The 22423-nt window shown below is 39.7% G+C and overlaps 2 protein-coding genes across 3 annotated transcripts in view; one reads left to right on the plus strand and one right to left on the minus strand.

The window, feature by feature from the left end:
* Positions 1–22423, plus strand: part of pcgf3 (polycomb group ring finger 3) — an 88043-nt gene that overhangs the window by 15306 nt on the left and 50314 nt on the right. The window lies entirely within an intron of this gene.
* Positions 17708–20190, minus strand: LOC307033144 (E3 SUMO-protein ligase ZBED1-like). Its single transcript, XM_079671485.1, has 3 exons — positions 19899–20190; positions 18610–19229; positions 17708–18441 (listed from the first exon to the last, which is right to left on the minus strand). Exons 1-3 carry the CDS (start codon positions 20182–20184, stop codon positions 18037–18039), a joined length of 1311 nt encoding a protein of 436 aa, XP_079527611.1. The 5' UTR covers positions 20185–20190; the 3' UTR covers positions 17708–18036.

Here is a 22423-nt window from a genome sequence, read left to right on the forward strand (position 1 = left end):
TGAAGTTTTAGTGCCAAGCCTGTAAAGCAGGAAATCACTACATTATATATTATCACTTCCTGTGCTGAAGATATTATTATACCTTCTGGAAAAAATACTAATACTAAAAGTTGTTTACTTAATGAAAAACAAAACCTGAGACTAGGGATGTCCCGATCAACTTTTTTTGCTCCCGTTCCGATTCCGATCATTTGATTTTGACAATTTGCCGATACCGATTTTCCCCGATCCGATCTTTATGCAATGCATTAAGAGAAAAAAAAGCATTCAAGTTGTCCCTTAAGGTTATTTTTTTATTTAAATTGGATATTCTATCCAACATGGATATAGCTTCTTTCTTTCACAGCAGCATTGGATCAGTTCAGTTGTGCAGCATTGGATCAAAACTAAAGCTTTCAGTACTCGTTAGCTTACTGCTACAATTAGACACTGCGCCCTGCCCACTCTGTTGCCAGATTTGAGAGAAATAAGCAACCAGGTCTATGAAAACAAGCCCCAAAGAAGCAACACATACATGATGTTGTGTAATTTGAAACCAAAAATAAGGCCTCAGGATGACTTTAAGACTTGAACATGGTCATTTTTGTTTTGTAACATTGAATACAACATTTAAAAAAAGTATTTATAAAAATAAATAAAACAAATAAAAAAATCCCGATCCCCAATTTTTTTCTCCCGATTCGGATCTTTTGAAAATCACGTGATCGGCTCCGATCCCCGATCACGTGATCGGATCGGGACATCTCTACCTGAGACTGAACTTTCTTCTAAGTTTCTCACATGATCTGCCTTCTTAGTGCAGATACGATAATACAGATGAATAGACATGTTAGTCCCACTGCTTGCTCAGCTTTCAGGCGAGTGATTAACATGGAACGTAAAAATGTGTTTTTATGGTGTGATAGACAGAAAGTGCTTGGCTTATTCTCACTATAATGAAGACTTGAGAGGGAGACGTGTTCATTTTATAAATTGATATGACGTGTTTCATCAGCACATCAACACTGTTGTATGGCGACACTACATTTCACCTGGTTATCTATTCTGGATGAATCGTTATGAAGAATCAAACGTACAATATTCACAGGTCAGCTTTTATTTAGTGGTCTGTCAGCTGTTTGATGAAACCTGGTCAAGGGTCAGTAAAGGTCTGACGCACAAATGACAGAACTACTTAGCATCTCTGTCGTGATAACGAGCCCAGAAAGCCTTTGGAAATGAACGCCTGTGGGGCAAATGAGAAATTAATCACTTGCTTGCCTTGTACTTTATCCCAGCATTTACATAAACCGGTAATAACTGTCATCTCTTGGTCTGTATGTGTCTATCTGTCTATCTATCTGCAAATATTACCTTCAGTGGAGGGGGTTAGTGTTGAAAGCTGATGATTACATTACTTTGTTCAATCCGAAATACGCTGACAATTTGTCATAATTTAAGTCATTTATCAAGGAAATAATCACACAAGTAATTGCTGGTTTACGCTTCTGAAAAATGTCATGCTTTGTAAATTCTTGCCTTTTTTAATTGTTGTATAATTATCTTTACAAATTTGGTTTGTCAGTCAGCAGGATTCAGGATAAACTGCTGACACAATTTTCTAGAAACTTGGTGGTCGATTATATCATAGGCTGAGGAAGAAAACAGTAGATTTTAGAGCAGATCGAGGGTGTGTATACATTAACATTGGGTAACAGGGAACATGTGCTGCATTCATGTGGTGTCAAAGTAGAATTTGTACTTTACACGACACTGTTCAACACTTCATTCTGCTTCACTCTTTAACTAAACAACCGCGGATGTCTTGATTTTGAAGATATCCGCGTTCTTGTGACACTTAGATACTACGCTTCCTATGTTTTGGTGCGGACTGCGTTCACACCAGCAATGAACCGCTCCAGAGTTCGCAAGCAAGCGCTCCGAGACCACCTATTTTAGCGGACCAGAGTCCGGTTGTTTAGTTCACTTAAGAGGTCTCGGACTGTGCTCACACCGACCCAAATGAACCGCACCAAGCGGCTAGACACACCAGGGTTCGATTCAACCGGACTATACAAGGCAGGTGTGAACGCACCCTTAGAAAGTGGGAGTATCCTGGGAACATTTGAAATGAAAAAAATGCAATCTCTAAAGACCTTCATTTAGGTCTTATGACATCAGGCTCCCCCTTTTGTGTGTGTGTTTTTTTTCTAACCTTTTTATAGACCAAATCATCGATCAAAATGAAATGAAATGGGGTTTTTCTCTCTAAATGCTGCCTCTGTGGGCCATTTAAAGAGACCTCCAGTGACCCTCCAGGCTGATCTCACTGTACAGGGTGGTGTGCAGAACATTTCCCCTCCCCCAAATCCCTTCTCTCTGGTGTCAGTATCATGGAGGTCATTAGGACAAGAACTTCAGGAGAGGACGACTCAGACTTCAGATTTTCTTTTAGTTTATTAGAAATGAATGCCATAAGATCCGACTCTCTGTGTTACATAACATATCAATATTACCAGAGGTGGGAACTAGTGGAGTACAAATACTTTGTTACTGTACTTCAGTACATTTGTCTGGTATCAGTACTTTACTCCACTACTTATTTTCTGACGACTTTTTACTTTGACTTCTTACATTTTGAACACAAATACCTGTACTTTCTACTTCTTACATGTTGAACACAAATACCTGTACTTTCTACTTCTTACATGTTGAACACAAATACCTGTACTTTCTACTTCTTACATTTTGAACACAAATAGCTGTACTTTCTACTTCTTACATGTTGAACACAAATACCTGTACTTTCTACTTCTTACATGTTGAACACAAATACCTGTACTTTCTACTTCTTACATGTTGAACTCAAATACCTGTACTTTCTACTTCTTACATGTTGAACACAAATACCTGTACTTTCTACTTCTTATATTTTGAACCCAAATACCTGTACTTTCTACTTCTTACATTTTGAACACAAATACCTGTACTTTCTACTTCTTACATGTTGAACACAAATACATGTACTTTCTACTTCTTACATTTTGAACCCAAATACCTGTACTTTCTACTTCTTACATTTTGAACACAAATACCTGTACTTTCTACTTCTTACATTTTGAAAACAAATACCTGTACTTTCTACTTCTTACATTTTGAACACAAATACCTGTACTTTCTACTTCTTACATTTTGAAAACAAATACCTGTACTTTCTACTTCTTACATTTTGAACACAAATACCTGTACTTTCTACTTCTTACATTTTGAAAACAAATACCTGTACTTTCTACTTCTCACATGTTGAACTCAAATACCTGTACTTTCTACTTCTTACATTTTGAAAACAAATACCTGTACTTTCTACTTCTCACATGTTGAACACAAATACCTGTACTTTCTACTTCTTACATGTTGAACACAAATACCTGTACTTTCTACTTCTCACATTTTCCAAACAGGCTGGTTCCTTTAGTCTGAATGTGTGTTTGGAGGCGTGATCATTATTATTTAGAGTCATTGCGTGCCGATTGATTTGAACACGATCCGTGTATCCATCATTTCCTGGTCTTCTCTAAAGAAGAGGGACTGTGAAGGACCAGGGTACGCACAAATCAGGAATGCAGGTTGAGGTGCAAAAATAAGGATTTTATTTACCCAATATATGTACAGTTTTAAGATGGGTAATAAAATCAATTAGGTTTAAACAAAAATGTGTAGATATAAACAGACACAATCTAGCATTTAATGGATAAACAAAACGTCAGAGAGATGGGTGACATCCTGTGTGCTCTTCTGCCCAAGAGCAACTTACAAAACCCCCTCCTCATCTCCCACTGCAGGAATTCATAGCCCGACTGGCCAGTCCATTGTTGCGTACAGGGGGGAGATGAAGGGGGGATATGTGAGTTGCTCTTGGGCAGAAGAGCACTCAGGATGTCACCCATTTTTCTGACGTTTTGTTTATCCATTAAATGCTAGATTGTGTCTGTTTATATCATTAATACTACACCTTTTTGTTTGAAAAGGAAACGTTGTCATTGTTCAGCACGGAAACATTCATTAGCTAACAATGACATTCTTGTTCTATTAATATAAAGGGAGGTCAGGTACTTTTTAAAACAGCTGCTAGTTTTGGGTACTTTTTACTGAAGTACATTTCAAAGCCCATACTTCTTTACTTCTACTTGAGTAACGAAGTTTAGTCAGTACTTCTACCTTTTACCAGAGTATTTTTAAACATGAGTACTTCTACTTGAGTAAAGGTTGTGTGTACTTGAGCCATCTCTGAATATTACAGTATAGGGACTTGTAGTAATCTGGATTTGTTCATAATTTAGTCAAAATATTCGGTTTAGAAAGGCTTTCTCAAATAGTTTGAACACTTGGTGTACGTTTCTCTGGTGCACAGGAAGTGAGGTGATTTTTGTGTTGCTGGTTTGATTTAAATAAACTGAATAAGTAGGCCACCATGAAGAGTGAAAGCTACCATGTGTGAAAAGTTATAAAGGCAAATGTCACGTACAGAAAGTCACACGTCATACCAAGAAAAGCTAAGGAGACATTACAGTACAGTCGAAAGTTCATTTGGTTTTGAGTTTCACTGACAATCTGTGGCATTGCTTTACGACAGAAAGTGAGAATCAGTGTTATACATGAATTCGTCTTGTTGTAATACACAGATTTATTACGGTTATGTGCCGATTCTGGCCTACTAGTAACACTAACATTGGCTGTATTTTTGATCTACTCGGAGTCTCAAGAAAGTTGACTGAATGCTTTGCGGTAAAAAACATGAATCAATTTACTACATTACGAGTAGGTCTGCACGATTTGGGGAAATAATCTAATTGCGATTTTTCTGACAGATATTGCGATTCGATTTGCGATATTTGTTTTTAAGCGACCCAACGGAAGTTTATTGTAAAATGCGGCCATATCTCCGGCTAGGAAGGTCGTATCAACGTGCTCCCGTCTCTAGCACCCCGCAGCCCGAGCTACGAGTGAAAGAACTAAACTTACATTAAACTTCCGTTGGGTTGCTTTAAAGTCAAGCTTCAGTTTCAGATTCACCCTGTAATAGAAACATGTGATGGAGCATTACTAACCTGACTCAGATGGTTTGTTTCACCAAACCATCTGGGAAAGCTCCACTGGAAGCCATTTGGAAAGGGCAGGCACTTTCAAAAATAGTTGGCAGGTGATTGGATCAATCTTTCTATCATCTTCTATCATGGGCCACTTCTGATTGGTTAACAATGGCTGGTACATGTGGAGCACAGCACTTCTTGGTTTTGGATTGGTGTGGACACACACACACAAAAAAAAACTTTAGAGCTGAATTTGCTTGATTGATTAGTCAAAGTCGTGAAAAGCATCCATGAAGAAAGGGAAAAATTCACATAAGTGTCAGTTTTTGCCGGTTTTTAGTCATATATTAAGTTCTGTATATTTAAAATCTTAGATCTGGACTGTTGGCTGGAAAAAAGAAGTAATAATTTGCCAGAGAGATAAAAACCTTGTAGAAGTTTTCAATATTAATTTTCAATTGACATCGTTGTACTTTCGGCTGGCAGAAATAATTAATTTGCCGGTAAAACACACAGAAAAACATATTGGAGTTTCCAATTTATAGAAAAATCTATTCGTCAAGTAAATCATTAACTCAGTGATTGATAATGACAGTAATTTTGAGTTATACTCCTATTCTAGGTATTCTTATAGTTGTATTTTTACCCTATCTCTACCAGGGGCTGTCATATGATCCTTTCCTTGCGATGTAAAATCAATAGTGTAGAGGAAATGAAGGGCAGCGTCTTCTTTTCAAAAGGAAGTCAAGATCTCAAGGAGTAATGAGGCCTTAATTTGAAATGCATAATATACTGCATATGGAGAGGGCAACGTAAAAGGCCCCATAGCTTATTGATTCAAGCCCTCGACTGTATGCTATGCATATGAATACAGTTCATTGTGGCTTTATGCAAAGAGTCCCAGTCAAACAAGTGGAGCCGCTAAACCACATGCTGTTGGTGTCTGTGGTTTTTTGGGGTGTAACGTATAATAAGAAGCAAAAGAAAATACATGCTCAGCGAACCCTCCCTGGGTAAATAGAGGTTTAAAATACACTGTGCACTGTAGCATTGTCAGGATAGGTAGCTGGTAGCAGACTCACTGTCAACACAGAGGTTATTTGTTAAAGAAGTGACATCTCTGACAGGCAGGGGGGAATCTGACACTGAAGTGACGTAAAAAGACCCTTCAACATATCTCGCTTTAACCAGAGCTGAAAATGTAGGCTATTGTGGGGACGAAATGTCCATCAAAATGTCTTTATTCATTGACATTTTTCCAATAAGATCACAGCAAATGTAATTGATAGAGAAGAGTTTGTTGTACATTGTGTACGCTTTTTGTTTTACGGCTGCAATTTCGATTTTTTTGTTCGTTATCAAATCTGCAGATTATTGTGTTATTCGTCCATGAACTGTTCAGTCGATAAAATGATAGAAAATAGTTGAAAAAGGCCATCCTAATTCCTCAGAATCCAAGGTGATATCTTTAAAGGTCTTGTTTTGTCGGTCTAAAGCAAGGGTGTCAAACTCAAGGCCCGGGGGCCAAATCCGGCCCGCGACTTCATTTTATGTGGCCCCACAAGAGCTTAAAACAAATATGATATGTTTATTATACGGTTACATGCTGCTCTATAGAAGCTCGTTGCCCATACATGGAGCACAATGCATCTCAAAATATGCCTTTTTTCTCAGAATTTTACTTTTTTTCCGGAATTTGGCTTTTCTTTTTAAATCTTTTTGTGACATTCTCACTGAAGAAACTTGCAATTATTTGCTAGACTTCTGCTTTCAAACGAAGTTAATTAGGAAGTTATTACCTTATCCGATAATAATCCAATGTAATACATTATTTTATATATATTACATTTTTATATATGTATTTTTATATAGTCTTAAAGCTAGGGGTGGGCGATATGACGAGACGATATTAGGTCTCCACGATATGCCTTTTCAGAGATATCATATCTATCGTGATCCAGAGAGTCACTCAGTCATAGAATGTGCACTCACTGTGAGTGCTGCGAGTGCACCAGGCCAGGATTTTCACGGCGGCCATGACGGCCATGCCGTCATTGCCCTTCGGTCTGGCCGCGAAGCCCCAAAAATAATTGTACGGCCTCCATGGCCTGTGTGCCCCTGATACTGTTAAAATCTTGAAGTTGCTTTAAAAGCGTCAGAACAGTGGTTTCTGAGCTGCATTATGCTGCGTTCACAACGGACGCGATGCGAATATTCTCATCGCTCTAATCGCTGGAGTTTCACCACGGCTGTCAGCTGTGTTTACTCCTGTCACTCAAACAGGACGCGCTGGAGAGGGGGCGGGGCTTATATCCATGCAAATAATGTGGTGGAAACCAACTACGACAAAATTAACCTATTTTACCGTGATTAAATTGTAATACACGTTTCAAAATGATGCCAAAGTAACTAAATACTGATAACGGTTAGTAAAAACCAAGCTGTCTAGTCAGGATTCAGACAGTATTGCACTTCATTTATTGTCTTGGTTGATTCTGTTGGCTTATATTTTATTTTCTCAATAAGGTATTTATATTGTTTTTCCCTTTTGAAACAGATGTTCAGTTATGCTAAAATCTTTGATTGCACTTCAAGTCTAAAGTTTACATTTTAATTGTTTGGCACTGACTTTCCCTCTTTGATGTGTTATGTTTTACTCTCCTTTTCATGTTTATTGATGTTACATCACTGCTAGTGCTACCTAAAACAGAAAGTGAATTTTTATACTGAGAAACTGTACCTTGAATATTTAATTTTATTTAGCAAGAGAGTGCACTTTACTTGGTGATGAAACCAGTGTTAACGTTTGTTGTGTAGTTCTTCCTACTTGAACACTGAGGAAGCCTGTTGAATTGTTCATTCAGGGATTCATTGCAGAATTAAAACCATCTTGAAATGGTATTTTGGTCTGTTACTCCATTTTATTTTAGTTGTTGTTACCTTGTAGGTGGTTGTAATGTTAAGTAACTTGAAAAATAACCATAATAACCGACATGAAAAAATATCGTGATAAATATCGTCTATCGTGATACTGCTTGAAAAATATCGTGATATTATCTTTTTCAATATCGCCCACCCCTACTTAAAGTTACAACCGTCCCTTTGAGTGCAACCATAATGCGAATGTGGCCCGCGATGACATTGAGTTTGACACCCCTGGTCTAAAGGCTAATTATCATCAAAATATCAGATATATCACAGAAAACCAGAAACTCTTCATATTTGAGAGGCTGAAAAAAGCATTTTCTGCCATTTTTGCATAAAAGCGAAATCAACTTTTTATCAAAAACACTCAGAGGATTGGACTTCATGGCAGCTTTACACTGTAATACTGTAAGTAAATACAATTGACGACGCAGCAGTAGATTAAAGGTCCAGCTGCAAATTAACCTAAAATGACTGGAGCTGTTTTATTATTCGCTTTCAGCAGTCGTAAAAATCTCACTTGGGGCTCCAATATAATGGCCTGATTTATGACATTCCCTTATAATTTAGCTCATGAAATCACATGATTATGGTGTTTGAAACTAAATCGAAACTCTTTTATCTGACCGGAGATAACCCTGGCTTGTTGCAGTCCTAAATCATGCTTTCATAGACGGGTTATTTTGAGCGTTGCAGAAGGATAAGGAGGACACTGTGACACAAAGATTATCAACCTGTATAAATCAAACTGTGGCAGACAGTTTATTTATGAGTGCTAGGTTGTAAAAATGTACCAAACAAGCCAGAGTTTGGAGGCAAAGTCCTAACACTGTGTCTTGACTAATGTCCCTGCTGTCAATATCCCAAACAACATATTTATTTGTCGTGTCATTGGGGGGAATTGTCGACAAATCATCCTGACTCAGAGAGATTCAGCTACAGAGCAATAATCCTGTTGAATGCCCTTTAAATTAGGAGGCTTTTGACAGCATTTCAAGACGATGAACTTGTCCCACTGGTCCCAGTAGTCTGATTGAAATGTGTCCAGCTAGTATTTATCAAGCAAACTTCAGCTGATGTTTGACCTACTGTGCACTTTTAAGATGTTCCCTCATGCATCAGCACTTCGATTGAGCTGTTTGTCTCTGCATTTGACAGAGATGTCTAATAAAGTCTAACCACGGAAGTTCAATATAATCCGTCAATCAGCTGATGCATCTCCTCTCTTTATCAATTATTCATTTAGTTTCTAGATTGGAGTTTAAAATAAAACCACCGGCGTCATTAAGTATGTGGCCTTCGCTGAAGCACCACAGCTGGTTTACCCTGAGCTTTAATAAGCCTAATAATATACTTCATTAAAATATAAGAATTCTTATGATGTTGGCACGGAAGAGCGTCTCGTCTAAAGAGCGCTGCAGGAAATGAGAGGTGGTGCACGGATGAAACAATCAATTCCAATTTAAATGATGTCCTATGTGATTTCCTAAAGGCTTTTTCTTGAGACGTCATGAGGTGAAGGATGATTCATAAGGAAAGAAAATCGTAGAATAGTACAGTGAGAAACTCAATACTGTACTATTCAAGTATTCAAATTGATGTACTAATTGTGTGTCGTATTAAAGGCTACCACGGCAACGAACATTAGGATGGTATTATCTCATTTCCTTTGTTGAAGGATGGCCCATTATACCCTTTGATAAAGGAGATAAGAAAGGAAGCAGAGACACTCCTTCCCTTTGCATTGAGAGACTTGTACCATCTCTTAATATAGCTGCATTTCAGAAACTTCCCGCTCATTTTACCGAGTAAGGAACCTTCCTTAGCAGAAAAATAATTGGACTGCAGCGTAGACAGTAGACTTCTATGCTTTCTGGTTTCCTGCTGCTCTCTCATTGGATACTGCTCCCATTTCCAATTGGTCAATTTGGTGCTACAAATAAAAGGGCAACCTGTTTTTGATAAGATGTCATCAAGTGTTAGCTTAATGCGACGGGTATGTTTTGTATGCTGTGCAGAAACGTGTCTGTGAAATACAAGCCTCACTATTCTTTAGTCGAAGCAACTACAATAAGTTTCCTACACTACAAGCAAAGCCATACAAATAATCAGGCTATTATGATCTATTATGCATTTTCACAAATAATGTACCTTCTGTGTTATTATGCATGAATTACCCTTACCTTGTAAATAGGTCAGTGTTTGTAGAGGTTCATTTAAAGTTACATACACATTCAATAATGCTGTCCTTGTTGTAATATTTAAATATGTAGGGTCAAATCATCCCTATGTGGCTTTTGAAGCTTTACTTATACAAGTACATTACATGCAGGGTAAATGGACTACTCTCCTACAGCAGTCAGTGTTGAAGATATTCGCTCACCTTTTTAAAAGTGGTAGGAGCATCCATATATTTATCTGACCCTAAGCCTTGAGACTAGAGTCTTTTCAAAACAAAACAGAAACCAGTTGGTGAACCTTAATGTGTGTAATGCCTCAATCCCCACCAAAATAAAGCACCATTTGGCCGGCTGCTGGTGGTCCGATATGATTATCTGGGATAGAGAGGAGCTGCTTTGCATCTTGACAGCATGAAGCCAAGATTACACTGTTGGGTTAGGGTTACGCTGTGATGTGAAAGAAAAAAGAGTGTTTGACATTTTTGTGAGAAAACAACAGACACTTGAAGTCCTTTGGCAGTCTTTTATCTAATCCACTAGGGCTGCTCGATTATGGCAACAATCATAATCTCGATTATTAAATGCGATTATTCGTTGACTTTGAAAACATCCATTTATTGGAGGAAAAACATTTGAACAGTAAGTTTTTAACAGTTGATTACCCTGAACTTTAAGTATAATTCAACTGAAAACCCCCCAAAAAAAAAAAAAAAAAAAAGTCATAATAAAAAAATAATCGTTTTATTTCGATTACGTTGTTTTTGTAATCGTTGCACGCCATAATCGTAATCACGATTTAAAATACGATTAATTGAGCAGCCCTACAGCACGGATGTCGATAATACAGTTGACTCTGATTCATTTCTGTTATTCAAGCTGATTTTTAGTTACTGCTATCAACCCATCTGCTACACAGTCAAATACTGAACTGTAAGACAGGAAATTCATAACAATTCTTCCACATTGAGCATTTCAATAGTCCAGTGCAATCTGGCTGCTTTAATATCTCTGATAATAAATATTCTGGAGGTTTGCACAGCCGTGTATTTTGGGAAAATCTTCATTTAATTGCGCGACAGTCAAGAAATAAAATGTCCAGTCCCCTTGCCAACACACCATTCCCTATGAAATATAATAAAGAAACTATTACGGCTGCTGCTCTGCTTGTTTTCCCCTTGTTTGCCTTCACTCTGGGAGCACCCGTCACAACTTAATTCAAAGTGACTTTTTGTTGGTGTCAACGCTGTCTGGTGGATTGCACTCATGCCAAATTGAGTAAGTGCTCATGAAGCCAAGCTATGCTAATCTCCCAGGTTTCTAGGAATTGATCAGCATCATGAATCCCAAAAGCTCTGGAGCAAAGGGCGTTTAAGTCCAGTGTTTGTGGTGGGGAATATCTGGGGCTATAGTTGTTGGTGTGGATGATTTAGGACCTTGCTGTTATCAAGAGCTTTGCAGCGCTGCGAAACCTTATTATCAATATGTCCACCTTGAAAACTTTAGGCAATCCCTTTTGTAAAAAGGGCCTTCGTTTTCTGAATTTAAAACAGTGTTAATGTAGTCTGCAGAATGTCTGTGGAGCGGTTTCATTTGATGTGTAAACACTCGGCTTGCAGTGTATCTTACAAGAACAAAATAACAACCTAGTCCCTGTGGATTTGATGTTTCCACTGAAAACAACACTTGTTTCTTTGGAATTAACAGCAGAGGACGGAGTCAGAGTGCAAACAATGGCAAATTCCAAGAAGACAAATTGTACTATCACTCTTAGTTTGAGAAAAAAAAAAAAAAAAAAAAATGTCTTCAGAAACAAAAGAAAGGGTTTCATAAACAAGGGTTTCAAGTGTTACTAATCAATGTTTTTATTTTGTATTTATTAGTACGGATTTTTTTTGAGAGGTGATGCTGGTCGTGATGAACCTACAGAGAACTAGGATTGCATTCGGAAAATGTAGCAAAGGTGTAATTGATCGATGGTCCGATTTCCTGGGTTTGGAAGTCGTTCTTCCAACTTCTTTGTCTTCATGAGTTTTCAGTTGTAGCTTGGAAATAACATGGATGTTAAATAAAAGATGTGTTTGACCATGTTTGTTCAGCGTGTTGATAGTTTACAAGTTGTTGTTTGGACTTCAGGTGGCGTTCCCATGGATTTTCCATTTGGGAACTCATTCCTACAATTTATTATGACAAATGCCCCATCTCCAATGTTAAAGAAGGTGACATTTAACTTGTGAATCAGCCCTTTGATTTGGATCTCTTCCAAGGTGTGATAAGCTTTTCTTTGACCCCTAAATGTGTTAGGTGACGTCTAAAGGTGTGTTTTGCTCCGCTCACCGGTCCCTCACAGCGGGCAGAGCTGCATGTGCTGATCTCTCTCTCTCGCGTCCGGTTATACTTCACTCGCGTTTATGTCCAAATCCATCAGAAAACCAAGTTATGTTTTAAGCATGAAAGCTGTAGGCCTATAGCTGTCAACTGTTCAAACTGTTATCACCAGTTCAATACATTTTTACAAATTCGACTTGGTTTCTATAATTATTTGAACATTTATTTATTCATTTTTCTAAATTAATTTCTTTTTTTTTTATAGGATATATACTTTTTGGTTAATCGTTTAACCGTTTTTTGGGGGTCGAATATTCGAATATACATTTGCTTTCAAATTCCCATCCGTAGTCGATAGATTCTCATAAATTCCCGTTCCATGTTAGAGACTGTCTGAATCAACCAGACATTCCATGGTTTTTGCAGGAGAAATAACCATCAGGTTGAACTAAAACAATCAATCAAAGCCTGTCTATCGAGTCATTTGAATAGGCTGTTAAACGTAGATGTAATGATCAGAACTCTCTGTATTTCTTAAGCAGTGGGTACAGAGAGAAATGGAAAAGACACAGAGGGTTTCAACAGATTTCTTCAGAGTCTCTGTTCCTCATTTTTTTTGTCTTCCTGCTGTCAGGTTGGCCAACGTGTCCTGAGCTCGTGGAGCTGCTTAACAAGTCCATCTGGCCAAAAAGGCACATACCATGTAGTAGAAACATATATCCAAAGCTTCTTAAGGCCCTGACACACCAACCAGTCACCAGAGAACTCGCCGATGCCGACAGTCGGCGTGTTCTCCTGCGTCTTGGCCATGTGTCGCACTGGAACACACCGCAAAGACTTCAGCCGAGCACGTACGAACTGCGCATGCGTGAGTGGCAATAACTCTCCTTACCAGCAGGCGGCGGTAGTGTGTATTCGTCATTCAAAAGAGGCAACAACCGGAAGACAGACTGCGTGATAACCGAGAGAAGAAGAACAGACTGCGTGATATAAACAAACAACAAATAGCGTGTGCGTTCCATTTTCACTCTCGTCCATCGAAAACATGTTTCGTACGGTACTGGAGCTATCAGCTATTGGAGTGTTGCTTGTGGAAGACATTCTCAAGCAACCGTTTCGCTTCTCATGCACTGATTCGCTAGCTGAACAGCCAATCAGAGTGATGTCTTTGTCCGACTGCCTGTGGCCGACGCACGGCCGATTCAACATGTCGAATCGGCCGTGCGTCGACCATGAAAGGCCAAATAAGGCGTGTCACGGCCGACGGTGCGGGACACGCCAAATTGAGTTGGGGCGACAGGGCACGCTTCGTCGTCCGACTAACGAAAACGGACGATTTGGGCCTGGTGTGTCAGGGCCTTTACAGAGTATGCGTTTTGATCTAGTGGCTCCAGTGGGAAACACCATCCCTTTTTTAAGTGCAGTCCCAGAGCTGTTATATGCAGTATCCATCCATATCCAGTTCCCCCTCTAGGATCAGTTTAGTTTAGTTTATTTGTTTACAGTGTCGTGGAGAGTCCCCTTTGATCAACTGGTTTCAAAAAACAGTAAATGGGGCAGCTTTAGCCAACATTGCTCATTTCCAGCTGTTGCCTCCGGCCAGATGATAACAGACACCTTTTTAAAATCACAATACATCACAGCATTAGTTATAAAGAAAGGATGTAAGACAAGTATATAGAGGAGAAAAGAGAATAATAAAATACAACACACGTTACTACATACATGTCACATATAGCACATCACATAACAGAAACGAGGGGTCCATGATCACAACATGTAACACACACGCCATATCCAACACAGAAGAGTGTGTGCGGGTGTAGTTCTCAGTGAGCTGTAAAGGTGGTATATGTATGTTTTTGATTTGAGTGGGTAGAGAGACTTACACTGGTGTGCATGATGAAAACCACTAGCCCACACAGTTAGTTGTATTGTTTGATCTCCACACATGAAGCAGTAACACAGCTCCTTGTTAACAGTGATGGAGTATTTTTATAGGCTGATCCAAAAGCAGCGTAGAAAGGCTTCCCTCTACAAAAAGCCAAGGGGATTTTTCCATTGGATTAAGAAATATAAGTCTATGGTACTTTCATATTTTGTTCAGCAGGATAATCTCCCACATATTAACAGTTTTTATGTTGCAATCCGCAGAAGTAAAATGCTAACATTAGGCTATGAAGGAACTACATCACGGTCACATGACTTGACGTCACCAGCGCTAAGCTAAAGGCGGCTAATGTTCGGCGTTTGGTAGTTAATTTAGTCACTTGTTCGCAAGTAAATCAAACATTTTGAATCATAAAGTTGCAATTGATGGCGGGTTACCTGGTAAAGTCTGAACTCTATAAACAAAAAATCCATGTTTTTGTCCTCACCTCCAGGAGAGACTTCATTTTTTTTAATGGTTATTTCATTTGTGTTGTTATTTTTTTGTAAGAAGGGGCAGGTAAAATAAGATTTACTTCTCCCTGCTCCTTTTCACCATGCGCTATAAAAAATAAAAAAACAGTAAGTGTACGTTTTGTTTTGAAATAACTGCTATGTGTGGAATAAACAAAGAAACAAACAAATTAGAGAGAAGTACTTGATGTAGCATCTCTTCCTCTCCACCGATCGAAACGAGACATCCTACCTTTACTTCTCATACAGAAACTCTCATCAGATGATTCCCACATGTCTGACTTCAAGTAGTGACTCGACAATTAAATGACACCAAAAAATGTAAATCCAAACTTGGCAGAAACAGCCTGTTCTCTCTCTGTGTGTGACCTGCGAGGTGTATCACACATTAGCTCCACTAACTACACTCCTGGCCTTCACAGCCTCAAACTCAAAGCTCAATTATTCAAATGTAGCTGCTTGTTGGCAGCGCGCTCAGCCTCCTGGCCGGCTGCAGTCTGCTTCTCTTTGCATCGCAGCTTTTGTCTGCCTGATTTCCCCCGGGCTCCGGATCCTGGCTGCAGGATTGAGAGCCATCAAACAGAATTAAGAGGAGACAATAAGTGTGTGTGTGACGGTGTGACGGTGGATGTGTGAATTCTTACAGTTGGGCAAGAGCATGCTTACATTCTTGCGGTGTGTGTGTGTGTGTGTGTGTGTGTGTGTGTGTGTGTGTGTGTGTGTGTGTGTGTGTGTGTGTGTGTGTGTGTGTGTGTGTGTGTGTGTGTGTGTGTGTGTGTGTGTGTGTGTGTGTGTGTGTGTGTGTGTGTGTGTGTGTGTGTGTGTGTGTGTGTGTGTGTGTGTGTGTGTGTGTGTGTGTGTGTGTGTGTGTGTTGAAGGGAAGCCAAAGCCCCCACAACAAGCAGAACCCTCTCCTCCGGCTCCATGCAGCCTTCAGTGTCCGTCACTCCAGCTGGCAGCCGATTCATACCGAGGCCAAACACTCCAACACCCACAGGCAGGCCAACAGGGGCTCTTTGTGATGCCAGAGTGTGTGTGTACGTGTACTTATCAGCTACTGCGACAGTTGTTCAGCTCATGATTGACTGCAAATGTTGTTAATCTTCAGCCTTAGCTGCATCCAGAGTGCTTCTATCAGTGTTTTTAGCCTTGGTTAAGGCTTGGCTTACATTATATCAGCGGCTTAGAGTTTGGACGGCTCTAAGTACATATTGTTTTTAGTGTACCAAACTGTAGACTCTGATATCAGTATTTAATGATAAATAAGACCATGAATTTTTTTGTTGTTGTTTCTTATAAATAAGACCATGAATTTTTTTGTTGTTGTTTCTTAAAGCCCCTGTCACACTGTCCCCGAAATTGGCACCAGATGGACACACGATAAAGAAAATGTTCAAATTTGGCTCTGATCGTAACAACATCGGGCCATGCGTCAGGGCATCTTAAGCCATCGTATGAGTTTCTCAGGCTCCGGCAGCAACTTCGTGAGCGGGTGGCAAAATCTTTGGCTTGCCAAAGGACCTTGCGAAGGTTAATTTCCGTGTTTCCATTTTGTCCTTCATAAGGCCATCCTGAGGTCATCTTGTCAAATCGTGTCATCTTCGTGTGATCATCGGTGCCATTGTCTTAGGAAGGCAACACGACCGCGTGAAGCCCTCGCAATGCCGTCGTGTAGCCATCGTATTGTAGTACAATTTGTGTTCTGTGAAACTGAAAAGGATATTACATTGTTTTTGTTACTTTCGTTGCAGTTGTATGTCTTAAATGTAATTTAGGTTAACTTCCTGTTTTATTTAGATGCTTTTATTTTGAAGGCGAGTTTACGCTGTTGACAGGAAGTTTTTGTTGCTATGGAAACAACATGACGGAGATAAGTAATATCTTCTAATTTACATATAAAGACGGAGAAAGTAAGGAATAAAGTATATGTTTAAATGTTAGCACACCCGAAGAGGCACAAGCTCTTACGTTGAGTCTGGATACATTCTAAATCATCAGTAAAGTCTACGACCATATTTTCGTGTGTGGTTCGGGTGCCATCTTGTTGCCTTCTGTAGGCACCGTACTTGCTTCAACTGTTGCTTGGCTGTTGACCAACTTCGGGGCCCATCTTCGTGCAAAATTCACAATTCCATATTCGTGTGTCCATGTGGTGTCAATTTCGGGACAGTGTGACGGGGGCTTTAAAGAAACCCATCCATTCTCTGCGTTTTTCGAGCTAAAGAGGCTTTTTAGGATTTCCCTTTCCTGTGTTCTACAGGTTTGTGTGCATGTAAATTAGGGATGCACCGAATATTCGGCCACCGAAAATTATCGGCCGAAAATGGGTAAAAAGGGAAAAAATATAACCGAATGTCAGAGAACAGGGCTACGTTGATCATACTCCACATATTTGTCTGGGTGTTTTGATTTCAAGTGGTGGTAGGGCTGAACGATTTTAAGAAAAAATTGAAATTGCGATTTTTCTGGCAGAGATTGCGGTTTCGATTTCAACCACGATTTATTTTCTTTAAATCAAGTTTCAGTGTAAATGAATTAAAACAATGAATTTCATTAAGATAATGCAAGAATGAAAACGGCTGGCAACAGATTTCAAATGCAAGACTGTTTATTAACAAAATATCAAGCATTAAAAAGATCAATGGCTCAGCAGCATCAAAATAATTGCACTTTTGTAAAATAACGTAGGCTACATACAAATTATAAATTATAACAACAAAATTGAGAAAAAAAAGAAGTCTTACCTTAAAAGTAGTGCAAAATGGCTCAAAGGAGCTATTATGAACATCAACATCAGCAGCAGTTACAGATATTCAACCCGTGTATTCAGAAACCTGTGCTTCTTCTTCAAATAAAGTGGCAAGAGGAAGTGAAATGTAAAGGTAGTAAAAATAAATAATAATAATCATAATAATTTAAAAAGTTTAAATTACCCTACATTTTCCTCATCAAGAAAAGATGTCAAACTGGTTAAATTATTTTACATCTAGTCTGTATACAAAAGATAAGTAAAAAAGAGTGAACATCTTTTTTAATGGAACAAAGACATGTCAGGGTAAGGTGCCGATAAGAGATTTCAGGGCAAAGTGCAGAAGAACAACAACAAAAATCAATAAATCTTCCCCTTCATCCCTTCAGAGATTTTTGGCCAAGAAAACCAACATGTCAACCTTTGCTGGCTTCAGACATGCACGCTGACATGTGACAATATTGCCACTGGCACTGAACAGTCTCTCTGATGGTGCACTCGTTGCTGGTATGCAAAGGTACTTACGAGCCAACTTGCTAAGCCATGGGAAGTTGACATTGTGCACTCTCCACCAGGCCAGTGGATCTTGCTCTCCATCAATGGTAGGAGTTATGAGGTAGTTGTCCAGTTCTGCTTTAATGGTATCCTCCAACTGCACAGTAGAGGAAGCAGGGACCACCTTGGTCTTAAAAAAGCTGCCCAGTGACCGCTTTCGTTTTGTAGAGGTGGATGGTGGTTCTTCTTCTGCACTCAGGGGCATGGTATGGGTTGTGACACAAGCCCTCTGCTCCTACAACACACAGTAATAAGAGGCATCAATGTTTTGCTATCAGTTGTGATTAAGACCAACGAGGCATTTTGTCTAAAAGTTTAAAATGTCAGTAGAGTATAGTTAAAAAAAACTAAAAATACAACTTTTTGTTTTATTTTGAAACAACAACAAAAAAGGACAGCTTACCTTTTGTGCCACCTGTTCCATTTCCATCTTCACTCTGTCTTTGATGTATGGGACATTCTCTTCGCTTATGTAGCTTGTCTTGAATCTTGGATCAAGGAAGGATGTGATGTCCAAGAGCTCCTGTGTCACTGGGTCGCTGTATTTCTCTTCAATGTAGTGGAGAGCTCTTGATTTGATCTCCTTGGTGAGATTCGTGTCCTGGTCAGTTTCAGCAAGCGTTGCTGTTCTGAGGAGATGGAGCACTGGCTTCAGGTATGACACGCTTACGTAGTCCTCACCTGAGAGGGCGTCTGTGAACTCCTGAAGAGGACCGAGGGCATTGTTTACAGATTCAAGTACATCTATGTCTTGCCAAGTGGGGATCAGGTGCCGCGTCTTCCTGTCTTCAGACAGAACCTGGCACAGTGCCTTGCTCTGCTCCAACACCCTCCCAATCATTTTCTGCCGGGAGCCCCATCGTGTCGGACATTCAGTGACCAGTGACTGTTGAGGTAGGTTTAAGTCTTGCTGTGCCTGTTTGAATGCCCTCTTCTTCTTCCAGCTGTGAGTGAAGACCGCAACCAGCTGCTTGCAAAGTCCTGTGGCCCGTTTGATTCTTTGATCATCTTTGACAGCATTTTCTGGTGGAAAACATTACATGTATTACAGTATGAAAAGCCATAAGGATAGCTCATAACACAGAATTCATAACATATTGATTACATCTGTTGTCATCTTGTATTAAGTTCAATTACGTTTTTTTAGCAGCAGACGTCAGGTGGTACTACCACAGTAAGTTATTGCCCATAAATTAATTTGTAATTGGTAATTAATGTACAAGCAAGGAATATGCTTTTTAGATATTCCACTAAAAAACAAAAAATCATTTAATTCGTAATATAGTGGCATCAGCTGTGGTTGCACCACCCTGACATCTGCTACTACAAAAACGTCATTGACCCATTAGTAAGGGCTTCAAAAATAGGGGAGACCGCCTTTGCATCTCTCGGCAATCCGCAATTAAACAGAAGCAAGCAGTATTGGGAGGTTTTAAAGTTTACCCATGAAAGGGTTCATTTTTCTCACTAGGATAAACAGTATGTTAAAGTAGCATTGCGCTAACAGTTGGTCAGCTAACTACAGCTTGACAACAAACCTCTCGGCGCTTCGTCCCTCCCCCCTCCCAACTGTGTTTGAGGGCAGAGTAATATAGCAGAGACTAAGGCCTCTGCGAGGATAATACGAACTCTCACACTTGTAGTAACTTTGTAAACATACACACTCGCACGAACACACATTCTTGTACTTACCAATTGCAAGATGCAGCCTGTGTCCGAAGCACTGCAGTCTGGTCCATTGGTTAAGTTCCATTGCTTTGATCATATTTGTAGCGTTGTCTGTTGTTATGCACGTCTGGGCCTCTTCTTTTAGACCCCAGTTGGCCAAGCACTCCTTCAGCCCCATGGCAATATTCTCCCCTGTATGGTCAGTGGGGAAGTATGCTGTCTGCAGGCAGCGGCTACACAACTCGAAGTTGGCGTTGACGAAATGCACGGTCAAACTCATGTAGGGCTCGGTCGTTCTGCTTGACCACATATCAGTAGTTGACGCATAAAACTCCGTGTTTTCCAGATCATTTAGAACTTTAGCCTTACATTCTGTGTAGAGCTGTGGGATGGCAACTTGATTGAAGTATGTGCGGGAGGGCAGAACATACCTCTTATCCATTGTGCGTAGCAAACTTTTAAATGCGTCTTTGGTCACTGTGTTTACAGACACCATGTCCTTCGATATGTAAGTCGTTACGGCAGCGGTAATCTCCTTGTGTCTTCGGCTAGTTTTTTCATAAGGCGTCACACTGGCGAACGATGATGTTATTGTTGGCTGACTTGCCGAAGTATGGCTGCTGCTTGATGTTTCACGGTTCTTTTTCGCCATGCACTGCTCATACAAATTCAGGTGGTGAACTCTCAAGTGGCGATGTAAATTGGTGGTATTGCCAGCCGATGTAGCCACTTTTACACGACATGTTTGGCACATCACCTGTTTCTGGTGTTCATCATCATCCTCAAATCCAAAATACTGCCAAATGACCGACGTGCTGTTTCTTTTTGGTATTAATTTAGTCGGCTCCGCTTCTGCTCCCGCTTCTGCCATGCTTGAAATTTAATGACGAGCTACACACTGATTGGGGTGGAGAACACGTCATCTGGTCACGCGCAGGCTGCAGCTTTCTGATTGGTAGCTGGCACAGAGCCTTGGGCATTCATGTGAAATTATTGACGAAATTATTATTATTATGCACCAAGAAAAACCGCAGCTTTGACGATCCCAAAATCGTGTTGTCTGAGATCGCGATTTTCGGTCTAAAACGATAGATCGTTCAGCCCTAAGTGGTGGAGTAATCCCGAAGTGGTGAAAGTCTTTACAGTTACTGTATGCATTCAAAAGTGCTGAATAAATGTTTTATGGACCCATAATAGTGAATATTATTTAAGTTAAGTTTTGCCATAATCATGTCTTTTTCCATAATCAGGTAGCTGAACAACATTGGTAAAAAATGTATACATCTTATATATATATATATATATATATATATATATATTTCTATTAATCATTTTTGGCATTCGGTTTTCGGCAAACTGTTTCCTATTTTCGGTATCGGTTTCGGCCAAGAACTTCCCATTCGGTGCACCCCTAATGTAAATGGTCTTCAGAGGCTTAAATCCCTGTGTTCTCCATTGAACTCCGTTGTTAACTTCCTGAACATATGCTCCTAGTACTAGGATGGGTTAAATGCAGAGGCCAAATGTCACTGTGTGTAGGGCTGCTCGATTATGGCAAAAATCATAATCTCGATTATTTGGGTCAATAATTGAGGTCACGATTATTAAAAACGATTATCCATTTACTTTGAAAACATCAATTTATTGAAAAAAATGTGTTGTATGTTTTTAACAGTTGATTAACCTGAACTTTAAGTATAATTCAATTGAAAAACCAATACAAAATTATACTCTTTTTTAAAAAAAAAATAATAATAATAAAAAAATAAAGAATCGTTTTATTTCGATTATGTTGTTTTCATAATAAATGGTAAAATGGTAAATGGACTGTACTTATATAGCGCTTTATCCAGTCTTTAAGACCCCTCAAAGCGCTTTACATACTACATGTCATTCGCCCATTCACACCCATTCATACAGAGCAGTGTACCTTACTCTAGGACTTAACATTCACACACATTCACACACCGTTGGCCATGCCATCGGGAGCAACTCAGGGTTAAGTATCTTGCCCAAGGATACATCGACATGTTGACTGCATGGGCTGGGATCGAACCCACAACCTTCTGGTTGAAAGACGACCACACTCCCTCACAGCCACAGTCGCCCCTAATAGTTGAAAGCCATAACAAAGCAGCCCTAACTGTGTGTGCTGTGTGCTCAGCAAGCGTGACCATTAAAGAGGGTTTCATCCCTCCGATTCTATCTATCTATCTATAGTGACATCAGTATGTAACATTCACGCTTCTATTGGCTAGCGCTCCAAAACATTGTACCTGACCAATCACAACAGTGCCGGCCAGGTAACCAATCGGAGCAGACTGGGCTCTGGTTTCAGACAGAGGGTGAAAAGAGGTGCTGCAACGCAGGCAGGTTTGAACATTAAAGCATGGAGACTTGTCCCAGTAGAGACACTACATACTGATATACACCTTTTGTCAACATAATGGGACACTAATCAGTATTTGGCCCCAGTCATTATGTATTACAAGCTTCTCAACATGTCATTAGTTTAACTGATTTAAAAAGACAAACTATGACTCAGGATC

Source organism: Notothenia rossii (genome assembly GCF_949606895.1).
Source record: "Notothenia rossii genome assembly, chromosome: 3".
Taxonomy (NCBI): domain Eukaryota; kingdom Metazoa; phylum Chordata; class Actinopteri; order Perciformes; family Nototheniidae; genus Notothenia; species Notothenia rossii.